Raw genomic sequence first — 13,401 nt, 5'->3', positions numbered from 1 at the left:
GGACAGGACAGTGGAACATCCCATTCCATGGAAAAAACAGGATACCTTAGTCCCACAGGATTTAAAATCTTAGTTGAGTGATTATTAAAGTAGCTTCCATGTGTTAAGTTCCTTGTACCTCTAAAGATGTAATGTATGATATACAATACACTATGTTGAAAGTTTTAGAAGTAGATTTTGTTAAAGATTTATGGCCTGTGATGCATGTTTCATTATGATCAATCTGCTCATATGATTGCTTTTATTAACGGTTCAAGTTCAATGTTGCTTTTGATCAACCATGATGACCACACATCATGGTTCTGATGAGTTTGAGACTTACTTTTATGAAGTACATGCTACAAAGCAGCACAAGATTACCTTGATGAAGCACAGTTTAAAAAATAAATAAATAAATAAATAGACAAGCACATTGATAAAATACTTGGCATCAGAAATCTTTCTGAAAATAAAGCCAACTGCCCTAGGATCCATATCAATGCCTAGTAGACTAGAGGAGGAACAAATGGAAGGAGATACAAGGTGAGGGAATTCAAAAGGCATGTCTGGATATTACTAAGCTGAAGAGCCTGCAAGAGATATGTTGAATCAAATAGCAACAACAAATCAGTTAAATAAAAAGAACAAAACAGTTTAATATATGACAATTAAACATTACAAAAGAAATGCAAAAAAGTTGACATGATAAAACCATGAATGAAACAACAAAGAGTTGATGCGAAGAAGTTTGAATGCTTAAGACAGCCTGAGCAGGTGAGTTGTTTAAGAATGGAACCTACCCTAGGAAAATATACAAGCCATTAAGGCATCAAGAACTTACATTTAGCAGCAGTTAAATCTATATTCCGTAAGCATATAATTTCATTAACTGCATCTTTCTCCAATTGATATGCAATAAGTGAAATCAATTTTTATGCTTCTCCATGATCTGATTCGTTAGACATTTCTGTCAATTTTTGGTCAAGCAGGCCACAACTATCTAACTAGATGCACAAACATACAGGCTCTCGTGCTTGATTAAAATGACAGGCAATAGAAATTAGAGAAAAGCAAATATTGACCCTTGAGGTGCTAAACCGACTTCCCCATTTCAAATAATTATGCTAAGGGACCAGCTGCCTAACCAATTAGAAAAACCGCTAGCCACAAGCATGCATATGTATGGTGAAGTCCTAAGCCATGAATTTGTTCAGCTGTATGAATTTGGTCAGCTGTCATGGTAAGAATATGTGTTGGTAAGAATAGTCATCACCTCTTTATCTTCACAACTTGTAATTTCCCAATTTAATTCTCATCGCCACCTTGGCCTCACAAAGCAGAACTAAATTTCTACTATGAAGAAATACTATAGAGTGTAGATATTACAAATAGCATCTCTAACAACTAAAAAACAAAAATAGAAAGAGGGGGAAAAAATCACAAAAGCACAAGGTTTACTGACAGTTCATCATTGATTCTTCTCAGCATAAAAAAGACATGGATTTACTTCGAGTCTTGGATTTTGATCTACAAATGTTGCAAGGTTGGAAACATCAACTTGCTGACTGAATGGCATTGGAATACTTGAGCATATATCAGCATTATATTCTTGGTCAAACATATTTCTTTCTTTCTTTGTCTTTTTATGTTAAGATATAGGTTGAAATATTACAATTTTATGTCAAAAAATTATAGATTATGGGATGCCTTTTTATCCATATTAGCAAGCACAAGAGTTGAAGCACAATATCATTTTTTCGACCACTGAGAAATTCAAATAATGTGAGGTAACAAACAAAACTCATGCTAGTAGAAGAGTTGGAGTACAACATCTTTTTCAGACCATAGGTAACTCAATAACTTTCAAATAAGCTAAGAGAAGGTCTATATGTTCAACAAGTTTCTTACATGCCGTAAGAATCATACATAATGATTCATAGCAACATAAAAAAAAAAAAAATTAGTGTGAGTGAGATGAAGGAAAGCATTTTATGAAAATTTACCATGAGATTTCAACATGTAAAATGATAGGACTTTGTTCAACAGCAAAGAGTTCATTACCCAAATAATATTAAAAAAAATTTATTTACAAAACTAATGCATGTTTAAATTTATTTACAAAACTAATGCAAAATCATAAAACGCCATTTGAAATGGCATTTTTTGGGTGGAAAATGCCATTTCAAATGGCATTTTATGGGTCCACGTTACCTCCTCCCCCATCTCCCATGGACCACAAAAAAAAAAAAAATCAAAATCGTCATTTGAAATGGTATTTTCAAAGATGCCATTTCATATGATGTTTATTCCTGATATATACAAAAAAAAAAACATACCTGCATTCCCCCTCTCCGACGGCGACTCCGAGCTCTTCCCCTTCTCCAACGGCGACGAGCTCCTCTTCTCTCCATGCTGGTAAGTCTCTATTCCCCCTCTTCTCTCCCTCTGTCGGCGGTGGCCGACCCCCACCCCCCCGGCCCCTAACCAGTGGCAACCCCGCCCCTCCTTTGGCCCAGCGACGGCCGCGCCCCCCTTTGGCCCCACCACCTTGGCGGCAGCCGCCCCCCTTTTGGCCCAGCGACAGCCCCGCGCCCCCCTCCTTGGCCCAGCGGCAGCCCCCCGCGGCGAGCGCCCCCCCTCCCCACCAGCCCCCTGGCCCGGTGGTGCACCCCCCCCCAGCGACGCCTCCCCCCCGCCCGGCGACGACCACCCCTTCCCCACCCACCCCCCTCCCCGACGGCACCTCCCCCACCCCAACGGCAGCGCCCCCCCTTTGAACCTCTGCCAACGGCGGCCCCCCTTCCCCCAACCACCCCCCTTTGGCTCTCTGCCGGCGGCGGCCGCCCCCCCTGCCCAAGGCCTCTGGGCGGCGGCAGCCCCCCCTTCCCCCAACCACCCCCCTTTGGCCCTCTGCCGGCAGCGGCCGCCCCCCCCGGCCCAAGGCCCCCAACCGACAACAGGCCCCCCTCGGGCGGCGGCGGCCCCCCTTCCCCAACCACCCCCCTTTGGCCCTCTGCCGACGACGGCTGCCCCCCAGCCCAAGGCCTCCGACTGGCGGCAACCCCCCTCCCCCTTTGGCCCTCCGCCGGTAGCGGCTGCCCCCCTCACCCCCCAGTGGGTCCCCCTCCCCGCCCGATGCCCTCCCATCGTGGCACCCCCGCTCAGTGCCGTCCCGCCGACCCCCTCACCCCACCACCACCACTCTATTTTTTTTATTTTTTTTTGTCTCATTATTATCATTATTATTATTTATTTGCAATGTATGAGGGGTCTCTAATCAATTTGGTTAATATTGTTGTTTGCTATATTTTTTTTAAAAATAGACTCGGATTTGATTTAAAAATGGATCCGATGCTAATTTAAAAATTTTAAATATGTTGCATTTCATAGAACTGTAGACCCGTCAGTTGACCAATGCAGAATATTCTATGACATCCGTACAAAAATATATAAATAAATTATAAAAACTCATCTGAGGTTAGGTCGAAATTACCATATGAGTTCAATGTTTTGAAAAACCTACACCTACATTCTTAACGTCTACGAAAAATCTACACGTACCCCCTAAGGTGGGGACTAAATTGTAGATTTTTCATAAATACCGAGCTGTAGGTGTATATTTTTTAAAATACTGGACTTAAGTACAATCTCGACCTAAACTTAGGGAGGTTTTTGTAATTTAATTATATATTTTTGTATGGATACCGTAAAATATATAAATTAGTCAATTGATTGTCCAGTTTGGACAGTTTGGGAATTGTATTTAATTGTATAGGTAATTACAGTAATCAAACGATACACAGAAGCTTCAAAAAAAAAATTCGGACAGCATTTTCCTTTAGTTCTCCTGACACATTTTCAACCGTGTAGGGAGAACTAAGGAGAAATACTGCTGAAATTTCTTTCGGTCCCTATTGCGTATCGTTTGATTACTGTAATTAACCTATAGAATTGATGCAATTTCTGAATAGGATAAGACCTATCTTTGCCTATTAGGTGATGATAGGATGCATTTATCATGTAAGTCATTTGAAATGATAAAATAATTATTAATACAAAATATTTTGATTTTGATATTGTCATAAATTTTTTTGAGAAAATAGCCAGTACTCGGGTTCGTCTACTATTGTATTATGATAGTATAATACAGAATGGCGAAGCTAGCGTGCAATACAGTCATCCTGCAAATCGGATGATTAAGATATCTTCATCATTATCACGTCAAGAATTATTGGACCATTTATACAGTAGTATTCCTGTAGATAAAGAAAAATATGAAATCAAATTGAATGAAGACCAGAAAAATATGAAATCAATTTGAAATGGAGATCTCCTAATCTGTCGGAACAGTTAATGCAGAGCAAGTATATCTTAGTTCCAATTGATGATGATGAAGATGTCCAAAAAATGCTGATATTTTCTTTGAAATATTCAGAATATCGATTTTTAGAATTATATATTGAAAAAGAAAATGTACCGAACTTTGGATACTATAGTTGGCTTTTAACCCAAGAGGACAATATTCCTGGGCCTTCCTCGCCTTTCGTAACTCCTATGGTGCAAATAGATAGTGTTGAGGTCATATTTGCAGAACAACATTCTACTACTGCTGGTCCTAGTTGTCCAATTATTCAAAATCCTATGGTGACTTCTCCTGTGTCTTCTGCCATGATGACTTCTCATATGATGGAAATAGTAGTAAGTACAGGATACGATACTCATATAGGAGACGATGACTGGGTAGATGGTGAAATAAATTCTAATAATCTAGGCTTTGAGTCAGATGAAAATGAGGATAAAGACTATTGAATGGATGAGGACAATAGCAGTCATGATGATGATGATGAAGATGTTCAGCCTGATATTAATATGGGAGAACCTCAACCTCGTTTGCATAAATCTCCACAATTTTTTAACAACATAAATTTAGATGATGGTGATTGTGTTAGCACTAATCGAAGATTGAACTCTGACTACCAATTTTGGGACTCCTCGATGATTGAATTTTTTAAAAGTCTAATATTTGAGAGTAAAAATTATCTAAAGAGAGCTGTTGATCTTTATCACATTCTGAAGCATCGGACATACAATGTAGTTCAGTCACATTCAAAGTTGTAGTCCGTATGATGTGCATCATCAAATAATGTTCAAAATTGTAAATGGAGGCTTCATGCTGCATTGTTGAAAAAGCATGGATATTTTCAAATCACAAAATATGAAGGTCCTCACACTTGTTTGTTTATGGAGTTGAGTCAAGACCACAAACATGTCAGTGAAAAGATGATTGGCACACTAGTCCGATATATTATTAAGAATGATCCCGATGTTAGAGTTGAAGCTATTATGACAATCGTTAATGATCAATTTCAATACACATTGTCGTACAAGAAAGCATAGTGTGGAAAGCAGAAGGCATTGGTTGATATTTATGAAGAATGGAAGCCGTCTTATGCAAAATTACCCAATTATATGGCTGCACTCTAACGTGCAAACTCCGATACTGTTATCTCATGAGATTTTTTTCAAACTGCAAATTCCGATGTCCGAGTTTTAAATTATATTTTCTGAGCTTTCAAATTATTCATCCAGGATTTTAGGCACTGCCGTCCTGTAATCAGCATTGATGGCACGCACTTGTATGGAAAGTTTAAAGGTAAGAAGTTAATTGCAACAAGAATTGATGCAGAAAATAGAATATTTCCCTTAGCATATGCAATTGTAGAAAAGAAGACGACTGCCAGTTGGAGTTGGTTTCTTTTCCAGCTCAGACCACATGTCATCAAAGATAGAAATGGAGTATGCTTAATTTCTGATAGACATCCAGGTATATTAAATGCCATTGCAGATAAGTCTATTGGATGCAGTCCGCCACGTGCCTATCACTGATACTGCTTAAGACATATCTGCAGTAATTTTAATACTCATTTTAAAAATGTAGAGCTCAAAAGAGCAATATGGTAAGCAGGAAGTACTCATCAAGTTCGCAAGTTCAACTTTATGATGGGTAGGATCAGAACAGTGAATGAAGAGGCTTGAAATTGGTTGTCTGAGTTAGAAAAAGAAAAATAGATATTGGCACATAATAACGGCCTGCGCTATGGTGTCTTAACTACAAATTTGTCGGAGGTTTTTAACAGTATTTTATAAGGAGCTAGAAATATGTCAATTACAGCTTGTGTTCTAATGACATTTTACCGTCTTGTGAAATACTTTAATACAAGACATGCCCAAGCCTTAAGATATGTACAGGAGAGCCCAAATTATCTTTTTACTCCTCATGTTACTATTAAAATTGCTGAAAATTAAGTTAAAAATAACCAGCACTGAGTAACAGCGTTCAACCTTCAAAGAAGCATATATGAAGTGCTTACGAGGAGAGCAAGCGCAAGGTTACGAGGTAGAAAAAATTCTCATACTGTTATTTTAACTGAAACGAAACGTTCTTGTGGAAAGTGAAACTTGTACAAATATCTATGCTCACACATTTTAGCTGTGCCAAAAAATTGCTGTATATTTTAGTAGATTTGTGGATGATGCATATATAATTACAATATATATGAATACTTGGAGTGGCAAGTTTAATCCATTACCACATTAAGATTATTGGATGCATACACGTATGTTCAAATGTATTCCTGATCATCATCGTTTGAGATCCAAGCAGAAAAACAGACCAAAGTCAACAAGACTGCGAAATGAAATGGATGATAGGCAAATAAAAAATAAGAATCACTGTAGCATTTATAAGGAACAAGGTCATGATCGCCGCCACTGTCCTACGATACTGCAACACACTTCAACTTCAAGCAGTGAAAGAAATTAAACATTCCGAAGATGTATTTTCAATATTGTTTTATATATTTTTGTGGGATTATATTTTCAATGTTGTTTTATATCCAGAGATAAACTGTATTTTGTGTTTAAGTTGTATTATGTGACAATATTGTGCTACCAGATATTTACTAGTAATGAATTAGTGACATCATCATTTTCATGCATTGAAAATTATATTTCTCATAAAATGAATGGCTATAATATTTCTCATGCTCTAATACACTTGGGATATATATCATTATTTTAGATTCATTAGCATGTTATGGCTTACGATCTGTGACATCCAAGCCCTCGAGACAAATGTATTCTTACATTGCAGGAGCACCATCGATCACAGACTATTTTAGATGGCGGTATAAGCATTCCAATCCTAGTCTTACTAATATTTTTTATAAAAAAAATCTTGTTAAAGTCATATACATTATCTAATTATTATATCTTATTGCAAGAGCCCAGACATCTTTGACTATGACGATCCGATGCTGATTTTTGGAGGACAGAGCACATCCCACCTAGAGTGCTAGATTATTTACGATATCTGAGATTCTATAGAGTGTATCGATAGGTTGCATACAGATGGATGTTGGTCTTACTACTGCCTTGCTTGAGAGATGGCGTTCAGAGACACATTTCATCTTCCATTCGATGAGGCGACCATCACGTTACAGGATGTTAGCATCCTTACCAGACTACCAGTTGATGGTGATCCAATTACCAGAGTTGATCCCACGCTTACCATTCCAGAGTGATAGGCTTTGTTCTTACGATTGCTAGGGTTTAAACCCGAGGCTCAATTTTTCGATTATTCATGATTGAAGATAGTGTTTGGATGATCGTTATCGATATTTTCATATTGGAGATGACACACCAGAGGAGATGGTGTAGCAGTATGTCAAGGGCCAGGTGCTGCAGTTGCTAGATGGTGTTCCATTACATGATACTTCATCGAACAAGATGAAGTTGATGTTTTTACCATTATTAGAGAATTTAGAGTTCGCTCATAGGCTCAGTTGGGGCAATGCAGCACTAGCTTACCTGTACAGAGCTATGTGCCAGGATTCTTATGCTGACCAGAGCGAGATTGGTGGTTATCTTGTATTATTACAGGTATGTGAATTAAAAGTTTATATTTTTAATATTCTATTTTAGCTCTGATTGGATATATCATGTATGATTTTTTTGAAATTTACAGATTTGGGCATTAGAGAGGATGCCAACTATCAGTCTATTATGGCGATAGTTGCTCAAAATGCCACAAGAACAACATGACCCTGATGTCCCATTCAGACTAGACGAACAGTTGGGATATAGGTATAAAAATATTGCTCCCTTTACTTGAAATTTAGTAATGTTTTAAATCCGATAAAATTTATTTAACATGAATACACTGTCAAGCAGATGGAATGTTGTATTCAACATTCACAACGTATCGACGAGAGTGTCACAAATTTATAGGTGCCAGCTGGATACGTTAATTGATACACATAGACGGATAAATTTGATTTATTTACAAAATCATTTTATAGTATTCATAATCTATTAAAAATTTAGCTTACTAATTTATTTTTTATTTTAACTTTATCAGTTTTTGTAAGAGCCATATACAGATAAGATATTGACTATATTGCCGCAGATGTGTACAGTTAGACATGACATATGAATTGCTAAGGTGCCACTTATTTGTTTTGATGTAGTGGAGTGGCATCTTTCCGATCGTGCTGCAGCAATTTGGCTAGATTCAGGGCATCCCAGAGCAGCTTGATATCAGTCAGGGACTTCATCGTATTAATCAACGAGGGAGAGCTCGTATTGACTGGCGTATCAGACATACAGAATACATCATCATTTGGAATGTACGTCGAGATCACAATTCATGGTGATCACATTTTGAGAGGCCGTGCATATACTGACTACATGGCTTGATTTTTTACGTTATAGTGCAAGTCATTGGACAACCTCGATATGCAGTTTCAGGATACGAGGGTGAGTTCTGCTGTGCATCTTTTGATAAGACCACAAAAATTATACTTTATATCAATGTCTTTACTTCTAATAATGAAGATTGCAAAATATTTTATGTAGTTCTGCTATATCTTTGTTTCATATTTTGCAGTATATTGCTAATTTTGTTTTTATTATGTAGACTAATTCTATGTCTGATCTTATATTGGACACTCGTTGTGCTTTATCTACGACTGATGAAGACGAGCGGATCCGGATACTGCATGAGATAGCTGTGCGCCTTGGCATGGAGCAGCCGATGCGTCAGATATGAGATATACACCGTCACCATATATTCCACATATGTCATCACTGCATATTCCACAGATGTCATCACTACACGCTACACAGATGCCACCACCTTTTGATCCATAGATGGCAGGGCCTTTTTCTTCCTACATGCCCCAGATGACATCGGGTACCAATTGGCCACGTGAGTATGACACTTTCTTTTCAGACCCATCCTTATATCCAGATGAGGAGGTTGAGAGGATCACTCAGTCCGCAGATGCTCCGACTGCATCAATTATTCCTGAGCAGCATGACCAGCAGACGTCCACTGATATGGGAGAGGAGCCATCATAGCAGATACAGGAGCAGGAACGGCCGTTGAGAACCTTCCTGAGAAGATCCAAGCGACCACGGCCACCACAACGTCCTCGTGGGACTTAATATTTTTTAGATTTGTACTTAGTATTTTTGAAACTTTTATTGTACTATTTTTTGTACACTTGATATTTATATTTTATTTTATATTATTAATATTAATTATTATTTTTATCAGAGATTAATTTAATTTCAAGTGATCGGATGTTATGCTCTGTGGACATGAATACACGTAGTCTCATGTGTCCCAGAAGATTAGGAGAGAAAAAGTTATGCTAAAAGGGCCATAGAAATTATAATGCAAATAATAATAATATGTCGGGTAATTTAATTACATCTTTTGAAATAGCCAAAAATAAGCTAAATCAGACAAGTCAGTTGTTTATGAAGAAGGACTGCGATAGAATGGCATCTGATATTCACACCTCTTCACCTGTACACTTGCTTTCATTTGGTCTCTCTCCTCATCTTCTTTCATTGAGGGTATGATACAGTTTTACATGTATCGCGGAGCAGATGGTGAGAGCTTATTTCAACGAAGGATTGAAGCCTGACAACCGGATGATGGACTACGGTGATTTCGACAAAAAAAGCATTCTGAATCATGGTGAGGACGAGGATTCCAAGTTGATAAGGAATGATGGGACGATTGTGTCGGACCCAAATCTACTAGGGCTACAGCTGGATGTATGATATTCTGTACCGGCCCAAATCGGCCGATACGGCTAGTACCGTACCGTATCGGTGGGAAACCTGCAAGGTTTAGGCCGATTTTTCGGCAAATGAAAGGAAGCAGACCGCACCGGTACATCTTGGTACGGTACAGGCACGAACCGCTACGTACGGTGCAGTACAGATCGGTACGGCATCAATACGGTACGGTATAGACACCAACCGCTCGAAACCGATATAGATCGGTATGGGGATGATATGAATTGATTTTTTTTCTTTTTTTTTAGGAGATACTTTGAAAACGCCATTTCAAATGGCGCTTTATTTGAAAACATCATTTGAAATGGCGCTTTATTTAAAACGCCATTTGAAATGATGATTTTTTTTTTTTTGATGGTCCACGGGGGATGGGGGAGGAGGTGACAAATGGTGATTTTTATTTTTTTTTATTTTGATGGTCCACAGGGGATGGGGGAGGAGGTGACGTGGATCCATAAAACGCCATTTGAAATGACATTTTCTATCCAAAAAATACCATTTCAAATGACGTTTTATGGTTTTGCATTACTTTTGTAAATAACTTTAAAAATGCATTAGTTTTGTAAAAAAAAATATATATTATTTGGGTAATGGACTCCAACAGCAAAGATATGAGCTATTAAATGTATACTATAACTTTAAAAAACAAATAAAAATAACTTACTAATGGTCTTCCTTTGACGAATACCGCCACCAAGGGACTTTCTTTCCTCTTCTTCTTTCTTCTTCAGAACTTTGATAATGAAACAAATGTTAATTATGATACCTTATAAAAAGTGATTTTATACATACATATATATATATATATATATATAAAGGAATTTAACAGGGCTTGTTCAGTTTAAATGATGAGACTAATAAAAGAAATGAACAACTAAACAAATTTGCATACTAGACTATATGATTGCTCAAGAATATTTTTTACAAGTGGATGCCATACAGCACAGGGCATTGAGCCTAACAATATATCATTAGAAAACCTCATAACTACAAGGTGATCAATGTACACAAAGCAATAGATGGATCTTATAATATATAAAATGAATTAAAGTACATAATCAAACAAAGAATGAGATATTTCACATAGACACAAGACTATAGTTTATTGGCCTACCTTTTTAGGCTATCATTGCAACACAAGGACCCGGAACTGACCTGGACCCAATCTACATCTATAGACCGACCTGAAAAAACAATAAGTCTAATTCTAGATCTACCAAGAAGTATCCAACCCGGACTCAATGCAGCATAGGGTATGGGACTGATTCTTCATGAGCAAAACCAAACTCAGATGTGGACCTGGCCCAGATTAGGAATTGCTAGTTCACCTGATATATAATGTATAAAGTTCGCTGCACCAATCTAAGACCTATGTCGATGACTGGCAAAGTTTGGTACAAGCCTGTACCATGCCATTCCAAGGCAAGCATTTCTTTTTTATTTTTCAACTAAAGTTGGCAAGTGATTTAGTGAATTCGGCAAATCATTTGCTGACATCAATTTAAAATCTGCTAAAAATACATAGAGTCCCTATCGAAATGAAACAGGGGATCCCTGTTTTGAAACGAAACAGGAAGGGCTTCCAAGCCCTCTCTCCCTCTTTCCGAGCCCCCCTCCCTCCCGCTCACTCTCCCTCCCTCCCTCTCCCTCTCTCTCTCTCTCTTTTCCCTCTCCCTCTGTTTCAAACCGATGCCAAGAACCATGCTGGTAACCAACCAATTTGGTCTGGAACACCCTAAACAAGTCGATTCAGCATGGTTAAGCAAACCATGATGCATAGTTTGATACCTTTGACATTTCTAATAGAATTTACTGATTACACTTTGAAACTATGTCAATTCTTTTTTGGGGTTTTGGAAGGGGGGGAAAAAAGGGAACTAAGTTCACCAAATCACCATACCCGCCTAGTACCTAGCAAAAATAATTTTTACATGATCCAAATATTATCATACTTGGGTAAGGCACTTGTCTTGACCAAGGTTTTACGTCCCAGTGGGACGAGCATCCCAAACCTCCCATCCCGTTCCTGTGAGAATGAGATCAGGACAGTTGGGGACCCCGAAACCCATCCAGATGACAAGAGAAGAAAAAAGAAAGAAGAAAGAGGAAAAAAAGATAGGAAGGAAAGATGAAGAAAAGGAAAATATGAAAAGAAAGAAGAAGAAAAATGAAAGAAAAAAGAAAGGGAGAAGAAAAGGAAAGGAAGCGGAGGAAGAAAGGAAAGAGAGAGAGAAAAAGGGGGAAAAAAGAAAGGGATAAGAAAAGAAAAAAAAGGAAAGAAAAAAAGGGGAAGGCAAAAGAAAGAGAAAAAAAAATGAAGGAAAGAAAGATTAGAAAAAAGTAAGAAATGAAAGAAGGGAAAAGAGATGGAGAATATCTACTAAAATGCATAATCGGGACCGTTGTCAGGATGGGATGGGACAATGGGATGTCCTGTTCTATGGTGAAACCAGGACACCTCCATCTCATGAGGTTTAAAATCTTGATCTTAACAGAGTTCGACTAGATCAATGGACCCAATGGACCTAGACCAATCCAATTTGTTGATGGGTGTGGTTTCAGTCAAACTTTAGATCGAGCCCATGATGGGCTTCGATCTGACCTAGATTTGCAGGTACTTGAAACCAATATGCCTACATAGGGATGCATGCCAGGCTAGGACAACCTACGGCCTCCTTAAACCAACCTGCATTTTAAGCGGGTTCAACCTACATAAGGATGCATGCTGGTCTACACCTGTCTCGCTAATTTTTAGCATGATTTAGACTTGGAACAAGTTTAAACCATTGACTACGAGCCCACTAAGCCAGCCCCTCTTGCTATTTATGTGGTCTGTTAGCTATGGAAATTTGGTGGGCCTCACACACTGAAGCTCTCGATGGTCGTGGCATGGGCAAAGAAATGACGGTGTAACAAGCCCTTGGAATTTTTTCACCTATGGGCTCCTTACATAGTGAAATCCTAATATGCATATATAATGACTTGGGGACATTTCTAATTTTCTACACCGTTCCCTTCTGGATACAAAGATCTGACACCTTCTAGAAAGCACCAAAGAAGCAATCCAAAATGACCTTTAGACGACCAAGGTCCAAACCATGCTTAGACAATAGACTCCATACAAGTACTTAAACTTTGGAAGACTCCAATTACAACTAGTTCCAACACTATCCTTCATCACAAGTCATGAGAGAGACAAAATATAGAAATTAATTCACAACAATATATTAGATAAATATACTGCATATATATACTATAAATAAAATACTC

At 38.3% G+C, this 13,401-nt stretch overlaps 1 protein-coding gene across 16 annotated transcripts in view; it reads right to left on the bottom strand.

The window, feature by feature from the left end:
- The window catches only part of LOC105034361 (uncharacterized), a 115,622-nt gene that overhangs the window by 37,607 nt on the left and 64,614 nt on the right, over positions 1–13,401 (bottom strand). For 12 of the 16 annotated variants that reach the window (XR_012141534.1, XR_012141535.1, XR_012141536.1 and 9 more), the window contains one exon: positions 10,796–10,864. The exons of the other annotated variants lie outside the window; for them this stretch is intronic. Coding sequence is in view for 9 of the 12 variants with exons in the window: in XM_073257941.1 (XP_073114042.1) it covers positions 10,796–10,864 (69 nt within the window). In the remaining 3 variants the exon portion in view is untranslated. The remainder of the gene's footprint in view (positions 1–10,795; positions 10,865–13,401) is intronic. 16 annotated transcript variants of the gene reach the window in all.

This window comes from Elaeis guineensis, chromosome 5, assembly GCF_000442705.2.
Source record: "Elaeis guineensis isolate ETL-2024a chromosome 5, EG11, whole genome shotgun sequence".
Classification (NCBI taxonomy): Eukaryota; Viridiplantae; Streptophyta; class Magnoliopsida; order Arecales; family Arecaceae; genus Elaeis; species Elaeis guineensis.
The sequence above is the reverse complement of the archived record's forward strand: the minus strand, read 5'-3'. Positions and strand labels throughout refer to the sequence as shown.